The sequence below is a fragment of the Ptychodera flava genome, assembly GCF_041260155.1.
Source record: "Ptychodera flava strain L36383 chromosome 3 unlocalized genomic scaffold, AS_Pfla_20210202 Scaffold_27__1_contigs__length_13241970_pilon, whole genome shotgun sequence".
Lineage (NCBI taxonomy): Eukaryota > Metazoa > Hemichordata > Enteropneusta > Ptychoderidae > Ptychodera > Ptychodera flava.
The window spans coordinates 1,124,369-1,146,336 of NW_027248281.1; the positions used below are offsets into that span (position 1 = coordinate 1,124,369).

General features: G+C 36.8%; 1 protein-coding gene across 1 annotated transcript in view; it reads left to right on the plus strand.

The window, feature by feature from the left end:
* The first annotated feature begins 1,326 nt into the window (after positions 1-1,326).
* The window catches only part of LOC139126159 (ubiquitin-associated and SH3 domain-containing protein B-like), a 64,014-nt gene continuing 43,372 nt past the window's right edge, over positions 1,327-21,968 (plus strand). Inside the window, exons 1-4 of the mRNA XM_070692206.1 lie at positions 1,327-1,484; positions 5,392-5,445; positions 8,961-9,147; positions 20,195-20,393. Coding sequence (XP_070548307.1) covers positions 1,375-1,484; positions 5,392-5,445; positions 8,961-9,147; positions 20,195-20,393 — 550 coding nt within the window. The 5' untranslated portion in view covers positions 1,327-1,374. The remainder of the gene's footprint in view (positions 1,485-5,391; positions 5,446-8,960; positions 9,148-20,194; positions 20,394-21,968) is intronic.

The window sequence follows — 21,968 nt, forward strand, 5'->3', positions numbered from 1 at the left end:
GTGCATGGCAAGGCCATCCTAAAGGAGGACGGCCTGGCCGTGCATGTACTCTTTTCATAAAGGAAGCGCAATTGTCAACCCAGATGAAATACGAACTCGGTTATGTGATATCAATATTTCATAATTACAATTAATTACTTTTAATAATTATGAAAAATGTCGTATTTTAGACTAATAGCAATATTTCATAATTATGATTTATTATTTTTTAATAATTATGAAAAAATATCATATTTTAGACTATTTATTTCCAATTGGCCTGTAGTTAATATAGAAATAATGGGCAACACGCTGACCATTAATGTTATTTATGGGCAAGGGCGAAATAATGATTAACATACAAATTTGCAATATATCTTAAAGGTTAAATCAATCAATATGTGCCGATTCTAAACCATTTATAGTTTGTTTTCCTTTGGCATCATAAAACCACAGAAGTGCATAGGGTAAGCGACAGGGGTCACGTATCAATGGCGTTCGAAAATGGTGTCAGGCAGTAAATGGAAGAGCGTCACTCACGCACTTGACTGACTTAAATACAGAAAAGTGAAAATTCTGCCGAAAATCGAAGAAATTTAATTTCTTAGCGCATGAAAATATGATAAATTTAATGACATACAAATTAGGGGTTACCGACTTCAATTTTGTTTTGCAAAAATTCACCACCAGAACCTCCAACGGGGCCGGGGATATCAACGACTGATGGAATATTTAAACAATAATCTCTCTCGCGAGACTGAAACGGGAGTTAAAAGAATGACAGTTTTAGTCAAATTTCAGGATTTTATCACATAATTTGTATACGTTACCACCGTATTCCTGAAATCATAGAGAACCTGGAGCCTCAAAATCACGCCGTTCTTCGACCTATAGCGTGAGAATGGGGCAAAATAAGAAACGAGATTACAATCGTGCATGTCAAAAAGATTTTACTATATAGGAGTAATTATATATACATATTATTATTATTAATCTTTATTTCAGGCCATAAATGCCCATAATATAAAATACATAGATACAAAAAGATAGACAGAAGTTAAATATGAGCAAAAACTTAATAAAGAACCCTTCTCCAATGTTTCAATATATGTCCAAATGATAACTCAGTAATCAAAAGGTTAGATCATGCTATCAAAAATCTTTTTGTGCAGACATTCAAAAGGGGTCAATGTTGTATTGGTCGTGCAATAGGATGAATTTATGTGTATATTTGCAAGCAGATATATATCAACACAAAACTTGGAAGATATTGTCACTTTTAGCACCGCGTCTGCGCATGTGATGTTTGATTGGACAGCTTACTATGGGGCTAGGGGGTTCTGAAAGGGTAGTATATTATTTTATCCAGTCTTAAAGGGTCGTAATGCACCGAAAATGGCTGCGAGACTTCCCACACGGAGGCGAAGTGAAGATGCAGCCACTATCAAGAAAAACCTGTCATCTTTGCAGATTCTCATGAATATGGGATTTTCCAAACATAGGGTGTAAGTAGCCTTTTGTTGAAACAAAATTTCGCCATTCCATATAGGTAGGTCTTTGTTGCAAACACTTCGTGCATATCGGAAAGCGGTGATCGTACACCAATTCTCTACCAGGAAGTGCTTGCAAAAACTATAACTTGGGCTCCTCCCAGTGGCTGCGAGTCGTGACTACTAGATCCAGGTTTCATAGGTTTTATGGTTTTGCATACAAACATTTCAAAGTATATCAGTAACTGTCATTGATAAAATTGCAAGAAAGTTTGTCTTTCCGATACCAATCACACACTAATATGACATTTATCGTATTCCTTTGCTTTGCCATACTTCATGGTCACTCCCCATGCTAAGTTTATGCCGTTCACTTGAACTCGTTCACAAACTTTAATCCTTTCAAATCAAAAGGATGGCCGTCATTTCTGTATTGATGAAAATATGTCATTAGTGTCGAAGCTTTTTGGACTGAGAAATTCCGATCGCATTGCGACTGATCGTTGCCATCACCAGTCAGCAGCTTTACCAATTTTGCACTTCCTGTCTCTGTGTACTCGTAAAACAGCACCACATTACATGTAAAAGAAGCTGCAGTACTCTAGCTTGTGTATGTGGGTCGGACGGGTTGTGGTCCGGCCCACATACGCAGGCAAAACCTCGAGCTACAAACCATAAAGAGATAAAGATATGTATACATTACTTAAATCTATGTAGTGAATCACGGAAAACATTGCAAAAAATGTTGCTATAGTCTAGATGTGTGCAGTAATGCAGAATTATTGGACAGTGATAGGTACATATCAGGAAGACTAATTACATCTAATTTGTGAGTATACTTTAAGATTTTTATATCATTATCATTTACATCTAGGGAGAGCAGACGTTTATGAAAAATATGAAAATTCAGGGGTTTCTGTGAAGTTACATCAATGTTGTGATGAAACAGTGTGGTCAACTTGACCAAAATAAATCCTTGAAAGCAGAAGTACCAGTTTATGTTAGAACATGTGTCAGTCTCCTTTCATAACTAAACTGGAATTTGTGAATATATGATTTACACCCTAGTGTAAAGCCCTGAATTTTATTTATAAGCAAGTTTTTACTTCCTAAAGTTTTGACACATTCAAACTTAACTTCAGTGTTATTTCAAAATTTCAAATGCCATGGCAGTTGTAATTTTTATGATCCACTTCAAGGAGTGCTGCCACAAAAAATAAATATATGTGACAGAACATTTTAGATAAAATGTCTGAATGTGAAAAATGCACATTTCTTGCAGTGAATGTATCCCGAACAAATGTGAGTTGTGAAAAACATGGTGAGAGGTTGGAGACTCTTTGATACTGATGTTGTATAACTTTAGATATTTGTTTGGATGACCAACAAATATTTGTTGACATTGTTTGTTTTGAGATTTAAAGTTCAGAGTAGTAATCATGATGAACTTGTTTTGTTGTGGTATGATAATCTGTTAGTTTCATGCATTTTACAATCATCAGACAGCAACGTACACAACTGTCTAGGGCTCTGCCTTAATAAATGGTGAGGTCAAACCACTATTCTATGGTCCTGGATACACTATATAGTTTAAAAAACAAATATTACAAGTGTTTATGTAACTTTGAATCTATCCAGGACCATAGATTAATAGTGTACAACCCAGCCATTTATATAAGGCAAACCTGAAAAGTTGTGGTACCCACATCTTCAGGGCAGTGTACATATTCAGTGTTGTCCTTATATTTAAAAGTAGCCGGGTAAATTAAGAAAGTAGACGGGTGGACTGCGAAGCGGGCGAGCGGCGAGTGAGCGTAGCGAACGAGTGGGGGGGAGAGGCGCGAGAGGGGGGTGTCCCCCCTCTCGCAAGGCGAAAAATGAAATTTTGGAGTGGAAATGGTGTTCTCTGGTGGCATCTGAGGTGACATTTAGCTGAGACTGAAACAGTACTTTTGTTGTGTGTCTTAGACGTGGCTCACATACAAAAAATCAAACAAACATGATTTTTGTTTTGTTTGTATTATTTATGACTCACATATGGTTTTATTTGCCGTGAAGATGTAACATTTAATCTTAAATCACGTGCTGTCTGCTCATTTCATTGCTCATTTCCCATTCTTCATTACCACATAGTAGTTTCCCCAAAACCCTCAAACTCATTCTATTCTAATCAAAACAAATTCGCTTTTATTAAGAAAAACATCGGTAAGATAATTCACTGTTACAGTGTTCGCATTTACGAAAAAAATGCGTATATAGAAAACTCATAACAATGAAAAAATGCGTAGAGTCGATCAATGCGTAATAATATTACGCATTGGATTGAGTCTCTACCCATTTTTTCATTGTTATGAGTTTTCTATACGCAAACGATAATAGTAAAATGTTTGCGAAAGCACTCTCCGCGACTGAGCTTAGGCGACAACCAGACGAGATGAGTGCCCGCTTAACATTAAATTTGTTGCAACATTTCCGTCAATCATTCATTTTGTGTGGAAAGTTTCGGATTCTCTGAGTGTAGTCTGAAAAATCGGCATCGTCGAGTCCGAGGCACTTATCATGTCAGCTGTGCCTATGAACTTACTACGTTGCTAATTTTCAGGCTAGCGATAGTTTCTGAAACTTATGACACAAAGTGAGTGATTGACAGAAATGTTGCAACAAATTAAATGCAAACCGCGCACGATCATCGCGTCTCGCTGTCCCCAAATTTGATCAAAGCAGATATGCAGCATGGCGTCGGGAGGAAACAACTCTATTTTCTTTCAAATTTGCTCCACGAGTCCGTGAAAAAAATGATTCAGAGGGTCCATCGAAATACACTGTCGCCAGTGTCGGGCAACCCAACACGGAGAACATGGAGAGGCGCAGTGAAATTGAACCCATGCCGGAATCCACGACGTATTGTCCAACAGGGGATCAGCGCCACGGTGAAGCCGTGAGCCGTGACGATGATGCGCCGGTCGGCAACGGTCGGCAACACACATGCCTGTGACCGTGGATTCTAGTACGTAAAAATAATCAATGAAAACAATACCCATTCAAATAAACAGTTGCTTCTAAAAATCAGTTCTAGCTCATTTTTTTTAAATCTAGAAAATGCGTCGGTATTGCTCTGAGAATAACTTGACTTGTTGAGAAGATCATACTCGTAGTGACCGTGACGTTGGCAGCCAGCGCGGCGGCGGAAAACTAGCTGCAGTCTCATGAACTTCGAATCGTCGATCAAAATCACATCTTTTCGGCGCTTTTTTCTCACAAATTCAGCGAAATTGAAGTTTTTCATTCATAAACTAAATATATTTTTGGAATTAAGTATGCCTTTCGAACGGGCTTTTTTCGGGAAAAAATATTCCATCGGCAAGGTGCCAGTGGTCGATGCAACATTTCTTTTTGACGCCATCGCTAAAAATCATGACCTAAGATGACCTTCATACTAATCAAACCAATTACACTGCTCGTAACAAAGACAACATCATTGGCGCGTCCATCAGCCAATCACGCTATTTAACAAACAAAAGATCGGGCTCAAAAAGCCACAAACGGGTATTTAGAAACTGTTTTATGTTTGTGCAGTTCCATGCGGGGACAGGGGTCGCGAAACTGCTAATCGTACGTACGTGTGCCGTCTAACAGCTGGCAGTGCAATCCCGAAATTACAGGTCTATAAAAATAATCTAATGACGTTAAAAGTAGCCGGGAAAAAATGCAAAACAGCCGGGTTATTTACCCGGCACCCGGCTTCTAAGGACAACACTGCATATTTTAGGGAAGTGTAATTGAGTTAGAATACTGTGATTATTGTTTAGGTCAGATGTATCCAATCATATGTTATGGTAAGCATTTTAATGAGATGTATCCTACCACATTGAACCTTTCCCTACAGAAATACATCATAAATTTCATTTGTATATTTTGACAGTGAAAAAGCATTGGCTGCCACTGGCAACAAAGGAGTACAGTTAGCATCTGATTGGTAAGTACTCACTGTAGATAGACTTTGTCAGTGTATGGTATTTTGGTAACTTCAAATATTGTACAGTAATGTAGTAACATTGTCAAAGTACAGTCTGGTCCACCTTCCAATTACTGGCTTCACATGGAATTTGCACAGCAGTTTCCATGACATGTCTAGTACAGAATACCTTGAAAAAACATAGTAGTGCAGTTGTGAAGTACAATGAACTGGTAGACATGGACTGCTCATTAACTGGCATTGATGGATTTACTCCAAATGCTGAAAATTTTTACAATGAAATTCCCTTTTGTTACTGATTGTCATCATGTTGGGCAGATAGAATTTGTGTAAAACTATTTCAGTGTGTTTTGCTACATGGCTCCCATTTTGTTTATGTATATGATATCTTCCTTTGTCTGTTTATATTTACTATGTCACATTCAGCTGATGTACAACATCACATACAAAATTTGTTTAGAATAGTTGATACACAATGTTGCATAGTATGGAAGAAGGATTGGACTGTTTGAAGGAAGACTATAGGACATGCATGCACAATATTTTTACTAATCAGATTTGCTCACACCCTAGGCTTTTAGAGACTGAGATATCAGTAAGAAAAGTTATAGTGGGGTTTACACGTGCCTGTTTACTCAAGAGCTGACACTGGATTAAATTTAAACCTGTGTCAGTTGGACATGTGACCAAACAACATCAAACTGACAAAGAACTAAATTAATTCGGTGTGGAAGGGCTGGTCCAGGTTTGGTGCTCCGTTCTAAACATTGGCCTATTTACGCATATGATCAGCACACTGAACTAAACACCGAACTATATCCTCTCTTTTGTCTTGCGGTTATTACCACAATGGATGGTGGTCAAGCAAGAAATTAGGGCGATTGCGGCAGCAATTGGTCACAGGATGAAATCAAACTACTCATTTCCATCTGGAGAGATGAAAATGTCATCCATATGATGGACGGTCAAAGCATGGACTTAAAATATCTTTCCTTCACATCCATGGTCAAGGGATAGGCAAGTTTATGAGGTCATCCCTGCAGGGCCAGGGAGAAAGGAATCAAGAGAACCGTGAATCAATGTCACACCAAAATCAAATGGTTGTGAGCCCAATTCAAAACAGTCTCCAACAACAAACATTTTAGTAGCAAAGGTAGAAAAACTGATGTCCCCCACCTTACTATCCAAAAGTTTATGTTGCAGTGGTGTTTGTTTTGTTTTGGATATGTGTGAAATAGAATCCCCACGTTACTATCTAATTGTCAGTGTTATAATAGTGTCTGGTTTATTTAGAATAGGTGTAGGGAAGTTTATTTTAATGAGTACAATAGTGGTTTTTTGTGTGTTTGTCCATATCGACCGATACATGGGTGCAGTGCAGGATTCATGATCAGACACTGGAAAAAGAAACATAAACTTGCTCGTTTCCTTTGGCAGGGACTCATTGACCTTTATGGAATGGATATCGACATCAGGTGGAGTGAGGCCATTAAAATTATCTTCTTCTGTAAATGTCTTTCCCAAAGGTGTCTCGATTGGTTGACTAGTCCCCACTGACACCCTCCGGGGGAACTTATAGGTTTGGTCATGTCCGTCGTGCATGCATGCGTCTGTGCGTGTGTCCATTCATTCATGCTGATACCGGTATCTCAGAGATGCTGTCGTGTATAGCAATGGAAGCTATTCTTAAAGGCCAGAAAAATCTCTCTCCTCTCCTGTGTATGTATGTATGTGCGGTATATATGTACGGTATATCTGTCTGTATGTATGTCTGTCCACATCAAAAGCTTGAGAACTGCAGCACCTTCTGTTTTAGTATTTGTCATGCAGGTGCATCATAGGGTGAAGATGTGAATTTGTTCAAATGAACATGTTCGTGTTGAAAATATGTAAATAAGGTAAAAAAAAGGAGGTTAAAGAAACTATAGAAACTGCCTCTTCTGCTTCATATCTGGATATTTTCCTTCAATTTGACTCCAATGGTCACCTTTCTAGTGGCTATATGACAAGAGAGATGATTGCAACTTTATCAATTTCCCACACCTCATCAGTAATATTCCACTCTCACCTGCTTATGCGGTATACATTTCCTAGCTTATTCGATTTGCAAGAGCATACAGTTCATGTGGTGATTTTGGTAGAGAGATATAGCTATCTCTCTCTTAAAAACTGTTAAATTAAGGTTATATACCGGTACACCAGAGAAAGACTTGTCTTGACATTCAGACACTTTTTTGGCAGGTATCACAAGCTGGTATATAAATACGATATCTCTTTTCGACAAATGATCGTCGATGGCATCAGTGACATTGGACCTTAGTGACCACTACCTATCTGACTTACAGATTGATATATGGCGGGTGCCACATGTTGGGCAGGATGCGCTTACCATTTTCAAAAACCTGACATCACTAATTGGTCTTTTGGCCAGAGGTCCATATATCTTTCTTGCATGATTTTACTTTGTTGTGTGTACCAGTGCTTTACTGTCTCTTCTGTGCTGTTCTGTGTCTATGTTTATAACTATTGTATTATGAATTTTGACCTTGGGTTTTTCGGATTATGGATTGGTATGGTTACAATTATTTCACTGTAGGCATAGGTGGTAGTTTGCTATGCTGGCTATTGATGAATGTCTGTGTATATAGGGGGTTTGTAAGTATGAGCCATACTGAAACAATTCTTCACTGTATTTCCAAAGGACCTCCACACTCACTGCATCTGGTATCATGTTATGTACATGTCCGCTAACACCTTCCACGTCCATAGTAGCTTCAGGGACATATGATTCAATATGGCTGCCAGGCAGCCAATTTGTCTAGATTTTTTCATGTCTTAAACCATTACTGAGACATGCCATAATTGATTTCTTTCAAACTTTGCACAAAGACTAAACACTGTGACTTACATTCTCACAAAGAATTATTCTGTAGTATGAGCCAATATAGCTGCCATGTGGCCATTGTATTCTGATATTTAAAAGTTTAAAGCCATCACACAGACATGTAATGTGACTTTTTCTTTCAAATTTACCACAAGGACAACACACCATGACATATTCTTGTCTAATATATTCAACAATATGATCCAATGTGGTCACCAGGCAGCCAAATTGTTCTGATTTTGCCATGTCTAAAGCCATGACTCACACATGCCAGCTTCCCTGAAACCATACCGTGTCTGACAGCTGATAGGTTTTTGAGGATGACTTCGGCATAAGATCATTACCATGAAATTTGCTTATAATTATTTAAATGATGATCTTATAAGATTTTTTATTGCTGGTTTATTTTTTTACAATCAGTATGGAAAAGTATTTGTATTATTTCTTGCAGTCCATTTATGTGACTTGTTCTTTACATAAAATTGTATACCGGTACACTGAGTGAACTTTACTATGTAACCAGAATTTACTGTATTTAAACTGCATGCAGTTCATGCACCTAGACAATGGAATATGTATTCGTTGTTGTCATAATTATTGTAAGATAATGATATTGATTACATTTTGATAGGTTATTATCCCATGTACATGATCCAGAGCTAGATCAGCGTCTACCAAGGGAGTACGTTCTGTATGCCTGTCCTGCTGGAGATATTGGTGTTCAGCTCAATGATTTCTGGGATAGATCTTTGGCTCAATGTGGAAGAAATAGTGCTCATAATCTCTTTCCACATGTCACTTTGTGTTCGTTTTTTAAGGTAATAATGACTTTTTTACTATTATATTTAGACTAAAACTTCTTCTCCTGTAGGACAGAAAAGTAAAATTCAGTTTTTAGGTTGCATTTTACAAGTGCTGCTTTACTGTATGTATACAATAACCGCTGCATGGTACGTGATTATCCATCTTCATCAACAACATCCATCACCTCTTTGGTCATTTTTAGCTCATATTTGAAGTGTGTATAATGACAGCCTATATGGTGAGTCTGTGGCGTCTGTATGTATGTATGTATGTATGTATGTATGTGCGGATGTATGTCTGTCACATGCAAAAGCTCCCAAACTGCCACACCTACCATCACAGTATTTGGTGTACAGGTAGACCAAGGGGTTGAGATGTGACGTTGTTCAAATGAACATAGTACAAGGATACTACACTATGGCATACATATGCAGGTCCATTTATATTGGTGTGGCATGCATAATTAGTGCTAAATTTGTATAATTTGGGATTAGAGTGCTGTTTCTGGTACGACTCTGCCAAATTTGATGAAACTTTGTACAGATGTTTTTCACACAGAGTTTTAATATCACTCATTGACATATGTCAGTATGGCACAAATAAATTGCTAATTTGCATATTTGATGGGTTTTTAGCTTACATTTAGTATATCAATGTAAGGTAATCGTATAAACTGAATCAGTTCATTTGCATGCCATTTGCATGTCTGTATGTATGTATGTACGTCCGTCCACGTCAAAAACAGCTAAACCGCACCACCTACTATCTTAGTATTTGGTGTACAGGTGCACCTAGGGTTGGAGATGTGAATTTGTTCAAATGAACATGTCAGTGCCAAAAATATGCAAATGAGGGGAAAAAAGGAAAAACCCTGCAAATTGCTAAAACTCTGTAACCGTTGGTCAGATTGGGTTCAAACTTTGTGTGCAGGTTCCTTTAGGCATTCTAAAGTAGGTGTTTAAAATTTCGGATAAAATTTGCATGTTTCTATTTTTAGGGTAATTTTTTCAGTTTTTAGTCAAAATATGTTTTTCTCTGAAACCACTCATCTGATTGCTTTGAAAGTTGGTATACATGTTCCTCAGGATGACCTCAGTCAAGTGTATACAAATTGAATTGAAATTATAATATTTGTAATTTTGGGGAGATTTCCCAAATTTTTGGTCAAAACTTTTTTTATTGAAAAATTACTAATCTGATAGCTTTGATATTTGGTATACAGGTTCCTAAGGTTGATCAAAATCAGTTTAATGAATATCGTGAAGATATCTTGAATTTTGTATTTTTGCTGAATTTTTCGGTTACTTTTCTCATTTTAAGTAAAATTTCTTCTTCTCTGAAACCGCTAGCTCAATTGCTCTCAAAGTTGGAATGGATGTTTGCAAGGGTGTTACCCTTCTAATTGTTGAAATTACGACAAAATTGGAAATATTACTGTTTTGGGGCAACTTTTGTCATTTTTGGTCAAAAAATCTTAAAAGATATATTCTTTTTAAAGCCCCTGGACAAACAGCTTTCATATTTGGTGTACAGATGTCCAGAGATGACAATAGTTAGATATGTGGAAATTGTCCTGAAATATACAAATTTGTATTTTAAGACAATTTCGTCATTTTTTGTCAAGAAAACTTGTTCTCTAAATTATTTTATTACTTGTCTGATAGCTTTGTAATTTGGTACAGAAGTCCCGAGGGATGTTATGAGATTAATTTTCTGCTCAAAGTGTTGGGAAACCCCCGAATTTTTATATTTTAGGTAATTTCTTTTGTGACCTTAAATGACCTACACCAACCCAGGATATGTTGTGAGAGAGTTTTTAAGGCTGTGAACATAATTTTGTCATATTTAATATCAATTTGTAGTAAAATTTGATCCAGAAAACAAACCTGAGGTAAATTTTTTCATTGCGAACCAATTTTTGCAACTTTTGCATGTAAGACACACAAGAACTGATAAGAAATTTTGATCCAGGATAATTCCAGATGTCGTAATCCCCCCACAGTGGAAGGCATTTCACTATCTTTAACTGATTTAAGTGCTGTTTACATTCGAATGATAGCACTCACAGCATTAATTAAAACATCCCCAAGGTTGTAAATACATTTCCTGCCAGCTGGTCTTATGTAAGTGGTGGAACATTTGATATTAAGGAGGGGGTAGGGGATAGAAGATTGATGAGGTAGCGTTACTTTTTACCAGATCCCTTGTACATTTTTAAAAAATACCCACTCTTTATTTTTCCCCACTCTCCCATCTTTTCTTTTTGTCAAGCTTCTCTGGCTAATTTTTCTGTTGACATTTGCTTATGTATGTAGGATCTGCTTGTCCCCTTGCTATAGAAGTTGATATGCATGTTCCTAAAGATGACCTCCAGTACCTAAGTTGCAGACCTTATTTGCTTTTGTCATTCTTGATTTTCTGGTTTAGATATTTCTTGAATTTACCAATTCAAACCGAATGTGAGCACACTGTCCTTGACGGTATTTTTATAATTAGGGTGATGTCTAGGTGATGAAATGTGATACAGGTGATAATCTGTCAGTATTATAATTGAATGAAAAATGATTTGCAGCATCCTGTTGATTAATTACTTCTTGAGTTATTTTTAGTCCCAACAGACACTGTCCGGGAGACTTATAGGTTTGGTCATGTCTGTGCGTGCGTGCGTCTGTCCGTCCGTCCATTTGCGCAGATATCTCAGAGAGGTCTGGCGCAATTTCATTCAAACTTGTTACAAGGACTACTCCTCATGTCAGGCATATGCACGTCAAATTGTTTTGCGATCCGACCAAATATGTCCATGTGACGGTCATTTTATTGAAAAAAACAGGGACTATGTCATTGACAATGACTTTTTGAAAAAGAGCTCTATTTTCTAAAGCGACTGCACTTAATTTGTTGAAACCTTGTAAAGATGTTCGTCACACAGAGCTCTGATAGCACACAGTCAGTATTCATCAATTAATTGCTAATTTGCATATTTGATGAAATTTTGTAATTAGGGTGATATGTATAGAAATACTGCAGCAAATTTGATGAAACTAGGGGTAGATCTTTAGCACGCAGTGTCATATAAGTTTACAAAGGCACTTAATGGTGTCATGCGAATTGATTGCTAATTTGCATAATTAATCAACTTTCTAAATTAGTGGGCTATGTGCAGAACCACTTCATCAAATTTTATGAAACAAAGTACAGATGTTGATCTTGCAGTACTTCAATACTGTGTGAAGACATTAAGCAGTGTCATGTAAATTAATTGCTAATTTGCATATGTGATGAATTTTTGTAATTAGTGTGATATGTCTAGAAATGTATCAAATTTGATGAAACATGGCACAGATGTAGATCTTTTGGTGGCGTAATGGCATGCATTGATATGTAGTAGTATCATGTCGATTAATTGCTGATTTTGCATATTTAATGAATTTTCGTAATTAAGCAGATATGTCAAGAAATTATTCATCAAATGGATGTTGAGCTTACATTGCTTTAACATTTGAATGAAGACATGTATCAGTATCATTCAAATAAATTGCTAATTTGCATATTTAATGAACTTTCCTAATTAGGGGGCTATGTCCAGAAATACTACATCAAATTTGATGAAACATGGTACAGATATTGATCTTTCAGTAATGTAATACTGTGAAAAGACATTAAGCAGTATCAAGTCAATTGTTTGCTATGTTGCATGTTTAATGAACTTTCATAATTAGTATGATATGTCTAGAAATGCTGTATCAAATTCACATGTTACAGACCTTATGTTTTGAGGCGAGAGATTGCTCCGCTCACTACCACTCGCGCAAATCGAATTCCGCGAGAGCGATTAGCTGCTCGCCATGGCTGGAACCCAAGTTTTTGAGACCAAAGGCACATGTTGTATCCAAAATGTAACATACTCTAATCTCCTCCGATCGACGAGCGAAGCACAGTGTAGCGAATAAAATTATGATTTCAACACGCTGAGAGCTGGGTACCAGATTTGCATAAATTCAAGGCATGCAAATGATATTATAATGAGGGACAGCCTCTCTTTGAGATGCAGCCTTGAGAAGCATCATGGCAGCCCTGCCGACCGTAGGATACGGATCACCTGAAATTTCTTGCTCTATTAATCCGAAATCGTTCCTTTTCAAACAAACGAATATCATGTATAAGCATTTTGAAGAGTAATGAACCACCAGGTTCCTTGTTTGTGCAGTTTTATAGCAATAAAGTAAGCGAAACAGACATTTATTTTCCCCATAGCATTGTGGCCTGGTCCATAGCAACGTCTAAAACATAGAGGGATACGCATCTGTAGACTGATTGGCTAAGAAACAAGGGTTAAAGGCTGTGAACCCCATTCAAACTCTGTATACATATTCATGATTGGTTTTCCCGCGTTCTGTATGAATTGGAACAGTGTAGGACTATGTTAACGCGAACGACGCACTTTTACAGCACTGTAACTATGCCATGACCTCACCCCAGTGTTCAGAAAACTCCACGTATTTGATACCCGGTGGTAAGATGTTTAATGCTTTCATGAAGTTCATCTCGTGTATAAAGATTCTGTATACATTTCTTTTGAAATTGGTTGTGTTAATTGTCGATTAAAAGTGACATGTAAACCCGGACGTTGTTTTGCCGTATAAATAACTACACAGTGCATGTGTGTCGGCGAAGCCACAGACGCTGCACAGACACGCGTGACACTGTGCATTGAGGGACATTACGTACAGATACCCACGAACCCTGTAACTGAAGTGGTACGTCCACAGTCATTGTATACGTGCGTGTAAACTGGCGGCCATCTTAGTATGAATAGGGAGAGGCGAAGTCAGATTTAGAGCAAAGTTTCGCCGGCGATTTTTCAGTAACTAGACCTTGAACACCAAAAATAATTAGTTACACAAAGTAATGCAGGTCTGGTCTTGGAGAAAATACCAATTGGGGTCGTCAAAGACTTGTTAACGAAAAGGACGCACTTTTTAAGAGGACCTTGCACTGGCCGCGGTCAAAAATAACATCGGGGATTCATGAAAAACTACTCCACAGAAGTTGATTTTTTTCCCTCCAGACTATGATAACACTTGTTAGGAACGAATAGAACGGACAACTTGAAAATCTATGGAGCGCTTTAACGAAAATCTGTATTTTCCCACTATGGAGAAAACCGACCAACCGTCACTTGTGAGTGTACACACCGCGGATCATGTACCTCGACGTGGCTGTTATGATAAATTCGTTTTGTTTTGTGAGATGTAAAATTGTGATCACTTCGATATATCGTGGTAACAATCGGCCAAGTTAACTTTGGTTGAAGACCAACGAGCATGCAGGATGTTTCAGTGGGCCGCAAACATAAACAAAACAATATAACTTGACTGTGGACTGCTGGTAGCACGATTCAGTGTAAAATCTAGTTCTGTACGCGTATTCAGCGTAGTTCAAACTATGGAGGTAAAAATTACTTCCATGTTCAAAACCAAATATGTTTGATGACAGCACTTTTGTCTTTGTAGTGCATACCATAAGCTTATAGTATTTTTAAAAGGCTTGTATGAAAAAAAATAATGAAAAAGTTACACGTCCTTTTAAAAAGTATAACTTCATCTATTTGTCCATGAATGCAACAGAGCCCACATTTCTGCATATTTATTGTTCGAAAAATGTTGAAAGTTAGCCAATATGCTATGAACATTTGGGTGGAGAACACTGCTTATCCTGTTCCATCTATCAAAATACATAACCCGTATTTTCTCCCTTCTCTATTACATAACAATAAGAAAGACAGCTCTTGCATATTGCTTTCATTAAAAATTTTATTCATGCACTCTCCATACTGTTTTCAGGGGACCTGTCCAGTCACTCTCCTAATGTCAGCAGTGCCATATTCAAATCACAAGAGATGACACAATTTTTCTTTTCACTCGCCTGACTATTTTCAGGGGAGCTGCTAAGTCACTCGCCTACCACTCGCCTGGATAGTTTCAGGAGAGTGAATTTTAGCTCTCCTGCCATTTTCAAAAAATAAGCCCTGGTGTTACAGATGTCGATCGTCCAGTAGTGCTATGGCATGCAAAAATATGTAATAGTATCATGTCAATTAACTGCTGATTTGCATATTGAATAAATTTTTATAATTAGGTTGATATGGCGAGAAATGGTCCATCAAACACTTGATACAGATGTTGAGCTCATATTGCTTCAACATTGAATAAAGACACTATGCAGTGTTATGTCAATTAATATTTAATTAACATATGTAATGAACTTTCCTAATCAGAATGATATGTCCAGAAACATCATCAAATTTGATGAAACTGTGTAAAGATGTTGATCTCACAGTGTTGTAATACAGTTCATTGACACTTGGCGGTATCGTTTATGAAATATGGTACACGTGATAATCTGTCAGTGTTATAATAGGATGCGAAAATGTTTGGCAGCATCCTGTTGATTAATTACTAATTGACTTATTTAATGACCCTATGTAATTAGGGTGGCAGTTCACATTGGTTTTACGTTTTCACTACCATGGAACTCATCTTTAGTCACAGATCTAATTAATGAACAGGACTCTATCCTCGCCAAGGACTTGTAATCAAAGTACCCGTTAAAACATGGGGACTGTGTCATCAACGATGATTTGTTGTAATTAGGGTGGCAGCCCAGATTGGTTTTACATTTTCACCACCATGGAGCTCATTCTCGGCCATTAAGCCTCATATGTATTGCGGTATTTTTAATCACAGACCCAGTTAATGAACAGGACTTTATCCTCACTCTCCAAGGACCTGTAATCAAATTACCAATTTACAAGTGGGGACTGTGTCATCAACGATGACTTGTTAATCAATTTTTTCTTTATTTTTTGCAATTTTAGTGAAAAAATTTTCTCTAAAATCAATGGTCCGAACTGCTTTAAAATTTGGTGCACAGATTTCTTGTAATGACCAAAATAGGATTCATTGAAATTGTGATGAAATTCATATTTTGGGGCCATTTTTGGTCAAAAAGTCATCTTTAAAACTGTGTATGCCATTACTTTCAAATTGGGTGTGTAGGTTCCCAGGAGTGACCTGAAAATGACTTGGTGAACTGAAGACAAAATTTGCCTATCTTTTGGTACTTTCTTACCATGCTTTCAAATTTGGTACACAGGTAAAATGTACATGTAGTAGGTCATCATTCATCCAAATTCAAGTACGGTACTTCCTGTGTGAATGTTTTTTTTTAGTCCCCATGGACACTGGGGGGACTTATAGCTTTAGTCATGTCCGTGCATGCAAGCTTGCATCCGTGTGTGCCTGTGTCCGTTCACACAGATATCTCAGAGATGCCTGGAGCGATTTTATTCAAACCTTGTACAAGGATTACTCCTTGTCATACGTATGCACATCAATTTGTTTTGTGATACGATCCAATATGGCCGCCATGCTGCCATTTTCTTATGACTTTTTTCATGTAAAGAGCCATCATTCAGGCACTTCTCAACTGATTTTAGTGTAAGTTGGTACAAGTACATCAACTTTTATCATACATATGTCATGTCAATTTGTTTTACAATACAATTCAATATGGTCACGTGGTGGCCATTTTGTTACAATTTTTCCATGTGCTGAACCATAACTCAGACATGTATCAACCAATTTTATTCAAAGTTTGTACAAGGACATTGACTTATGTCATACATATGTATGTTTATTTGTTTCACAGTATGATTCAATATGGCCGCATGGCGGCCATACAACAACAACAGGAGGTGCACATGTACACTTTATGTACAGCAGTTGATGTACCCCTTTACGATAGGTAATCTGATTTGTATTGGAACGATCGTACGACATTTACGTTTTTGCGACATTTAAGTAAATTGCTGCGACATTGCGAACAAAGGAAGGGCACAACGATCTGTGTTTGTTTTTCAGATTTCGTCCAAAAACCTACCCGCACGTGGACAGCAAACAAAGAATATATTTTACGGTGCCTAACTGAAGTATCAAAAGTAACATGAAATTGGATCTTGTGAAATAAATTATGAAAGACAAACAGAAAGTATTACAGAGTTTATATATTTATTGATATACCAGGTTATTATTTGCATACAAAGTCTGTTGAATTAAAACCTGCTTAATAAAGATCATAATCTGAACCATAATCAGAATCACTGTAGTACTCATCTAAGACCAAGGCTTGTATGGCAGTACCAGCTGACAATACCTCAATATTGTGTGATTCTCAGGCTGATGAAACGGTAGCTTCAGAAACTATTTCTTAAGAAACAACATCACTGATTCTGCAGAAAGTAATTCAACAATTGTAATATGTTCCCATTCAAAAACAGCTAATCGTTATTAAAAACAAATCTTGTCCCCACTGCAAAACTGATGTCATACTGACAGAAATTTCTGATCTTCGTCTGGCTGATACTGCTGAAATTTCACTTTGTCTGCTTCAAGACCTCTCCTCAGAGTTACCGGCTACTTGTGAAAATTTAAAGGGGTAAATACGTGACCATAAGAGACAATTTGAGTAGACGCCACGTCATACCAATAATTACATACTCATAATTACATCTGCTAATGAAATTGCATGGCTTCGTTGTCCTTCGGCCTCTCAATCAACAAGATTGAGAATACGTTGATTTATTTACGTAGTAAATCCTTATGCGTGAAAGTTAATGATCAAATCTTTTCTCCTGATGAATATTTTATTCTGATACCCCTCACAGTAGTCCGAGTTTTGTCGAAAACCATGCCAGCCAAGTGGGTAGGTTCACTACATGCATGATATCCATATTCAAAACATGGTTTACCGCCGCACGTATGTGCAAGATACTGCGAAAGTCAAGCCTAGCTGAATTTTGTGATTGTCTTAAACATTAAAAATGTCGGTCTCGATAAATGATTTTGAAGGATCGGAATACCGATATTTGCTTTTGAGAAAAGATTTCGGGTGTCGGAAAATATTTATCAAACTTCAATACTCGGGCCTTCAAAACAACCACAGTACACAGCATGTACTACTATGCTGGTGTTGGTAAATGATTTTGAAGGATCGGAATACTGATATTTGCTTTTGAGAAAAGATTTCGGATGTCGGAAAATATTTATCAAACTTCAATACTCGGGCCTTCGAAACAACCATACAGCATGTACTAAGTATATGTTTCATAGAACTGAGGCTTGGTGCAAACAAATTCAGTGGCAGTCAAAACTCATTAAAAATTATGTCAACCCCCACAAAATTTTTTTGGGTATGAGTAAACAATTGTTACTCATTGTAAAGAGTGTTCACAATCTGCAAAAGGGAAAACAAATCAAAATTCCAGTCTCCTAAATACACGTAATGCGATGACACTTTGCTCCGATGCGGCTTGAAATCTACAATGCATGCTATACCATTGATAGATTGAACCCCGATCACTAAAATTCTTCAGGAAAATAAAATGATGTACAAATATTGACATTACTTTTATCTCCAAAGTTCATGTAAGCCTTTCGGGGTCTTTTTTGGACCCAAAATCCAACGTGGCTGTCGTTCTTTTTGTAGCCATATCGATCGTGTTCGTCTGAAAACCAATCAGAACATGCAAAGCTTTTTGACAGAACCGATTGCAGAAACCGGCTACCAATGAGCCCTAGGGGTTGTGCCTCTGTAGCACAGCGCAGCCAACAGTAGAATTGGGACAGGAAAGAATTCATAACGTGTGTAAAGATATCATTTTGCAGGCCTTGGATAGGGAAAACAGGCGGCGGCAAGACCTGTGTCAGACGGCGATTTGCCGCCGTTGACCGGCTATAATTGACAGCCCTGTATTAGGAAATCAAGAAAGCCGAAATAATTTTAGTGTAGAATTATTAGATGTATTAAGATTATGATGAAATCTTCAATTTTGTATTTTTGCAGCTAATTTTGCCATTTTTGGTCAGGCCTTCCTGAAATGAGCTATCAAAGATATCCACCATCATCAACATGTGTCACAAAAAGTTATTCTCTACATAACACAGTGGAGCTCTGTCAACTGTTAGGTCGCTTGGTTTTTCAAAACCACTGGTCAGACTGCTTTAATATTTGGTATACAGGTCCCTAGGATGACTTTAATGAGATAATTTCATACATTCAGGAAATACTTAATTTTGTATCCATGTCTATAGTAGCTTCAGGGACAATGGCCTTATGTTTTCTACTTTTGTCCAAAAATATCTAAAACCAAAGGTCCTATTGCTTTGAAATTTGATTTATAGGTCCCTAAGGATGACCATAATAGGATCCTTTGAAATCATGGTAACATTTGCATATTTGTATTTTTGGGCAATTTTTGCCATTTTTTGTCAAAGACTCTTCTTTGAAACTGTTTATCCCATCACTTTCAAAGTTGGTGCAAATGTCATTATGAGATGGAGCATTTCATTTTGCTTGGATATAAGATTGATTTACAATTACAATTTTCTAACCTCCTTTTTCCAGTTGCCTAGCCTAGAATCACATCGACAGTTTTTAGATGCATCTTTCTTTTTTAAATTTATACTTTCATTTTACTACTGTCCAGATATTCTTTGTGGTATCAATTTTGCAGTTCTATCTCATTCACTCCGTTTCAAAGCAACATTCAAACCACATATTTCCAGAATAAAGTTTACTCGTCATCTTTTTTACAACGATCGATGAATCATTTTAACAGTTTTGTATGTTAACATGACATGGATATTTTTAACTGTTCTTACCAAGAGTTTCCTAATATTATGCGTCTCAATTTACATTCTGCCATGTAATATGTTGTGTTATTTTTATTTTTTTATTTATATACTATTTATATACTATAATGTTATTTTAATGGATGTTTTTCCAACTAAGTTGTTTGAGTTTTTTAGCATTTAATATTTTTTATGTTGTTTCGTTATGAAAATTATGATATTTTGCTTTGTAGACTTTGTTATTCTTATGGGGGCTGTATCTGGGCGAAAGCCCGTTGCTCCTGCTATGAATAAAATAACAACTACTAATTAAAGTGGTTTTATGTCATCAACAATAACTTGGTACTAATAAGATTACTTTGTATTTCAGTGTGAAGATAGCAATGTGGCCCATCTAGAGCATGCTCTTCAGAAGGCTGTGGACAAATACCAAAGTTACAGTCCAGAAAATGTACTGTTGGAGTATTTTGATTCACCAAATTACATTGGCCTCTTCTTAGATGATAAAAGTGCAGATTTTATGAGACAAGTTTGTCAGGACTTTGCTGTTGAGGCTGATAAATTATCTGGTAAGGCAAAGTTCTTGTCATAAAATTTTTTCGTAATTTTATTGTTTCAAGAGAGATATCACTTGCCTTATTCACTGAGTAGTGCTACTGGGTTTTATAATTACAACTTTATGAAAAGTAAGACTACTTTGGAAGTAGTCCAAGGGAACTGGTATATGTTGGGTCTACCCATTAATTCATCCAGACACAGAAGTTTCTCAGCAGTTCCTTATCTAATTCATGGTTAGTGAGATACGGTAACTATGTCTGATTGGTTTTCATGGGATGTAGTCTGGGGTACCAATACTTGTAGATTGTGCTCTCACTATCTGTCCGTCCATTTTGAGTCATTGACTGACATGCCTGAGTGAATGTCAGACAAACTTGGCGCAATTACATTGAAGTAAATATGCATATGTATTTGTTTTGTAATTTAATCCAACATAGTTACCTTGCAGCCATTTTTGTTTCAAAAAGTTTTGATGTTGACAGCCTTTAAAAATAAAGTTGCACAAGGACAGTATGCGGAACACTTACTGCAGAATTCGAAACATACTCATTTGCTGTTCCTTGGTCCCAGTATTGTGTGTACGTGAAATGAAATGTAGTCAGAAGCTAAGAGAAGGAACTTCAGTAACTCTATAGAAAATATGAAAAAATGCTCAACCTTTGGAAAAGTAGGAATTTATCTTTATTTGGTAAGGTTCAAATTATCAAAACATTTGGTATTTCACAGTTTTGTTACATTCTCCAAGACGTTCACGGAATGCTGTTTGATTTTCTATGGGAAGGGAAAGATAAAGTCGGAGGAAAACTATGACCGGAGATGTGGGCCAAGGCAGCTTAAACATGCCCAACTTACATATTATGAAAAAACAACAGAGAATCTTGTGGGTTAATCGTTTGTTAAACAATGAATTTTCACATCCATGGAAAGTCTTTCTAGAATATTTCATACTTATTTGATGAGAGTGGAGTGATTCTCTGGACAACAATTGTTCAAGAAAATTGTTCAAGAAAATCCATAGATTACAGTGGCTGGGTATTTTATCTGCCATCCCCGAGGAGTTAAAGAATAAGGAAATACAATTGATGAAGTTAGTTTTTCTTTTTCTGGTTGTCAAACACTGTTATATTCACTTTCTAAGTCTGAAATAAAACACATGTTAATAGAGAGGATCTTTACTGTACCTGTGAGTCAAAGACAACTTTAAGAGGTCCTCAACGTCAACAATGTACAGTGGGACAAATTATACAAGTTGATTTACAAAATGTCAGTAGATTGTAAATTAAGAGAATTTCAGTATAAAATTCTTCACAATATTTTGTTTACTAATGAAAAACTTCACAAATTAAATCCTCAGAAATTTCCATCTGAGTTGTGTACTTTGTGTGGTGTCGCCCCAGAAACTCTGAAACATCTTTTTCACCAGTGTTACTATACTGTAGCTTTATGGAGAGATATAATTTTTGTCTGGGGACAACCATTGAACCTTACTGGTAGACCAAGTAGACTATGTCAAATTTTATCTGATCCATACATTGTTTAGTCAACTTTATTTGTTTACTTATTAGAAAACATATTTATTTACTACT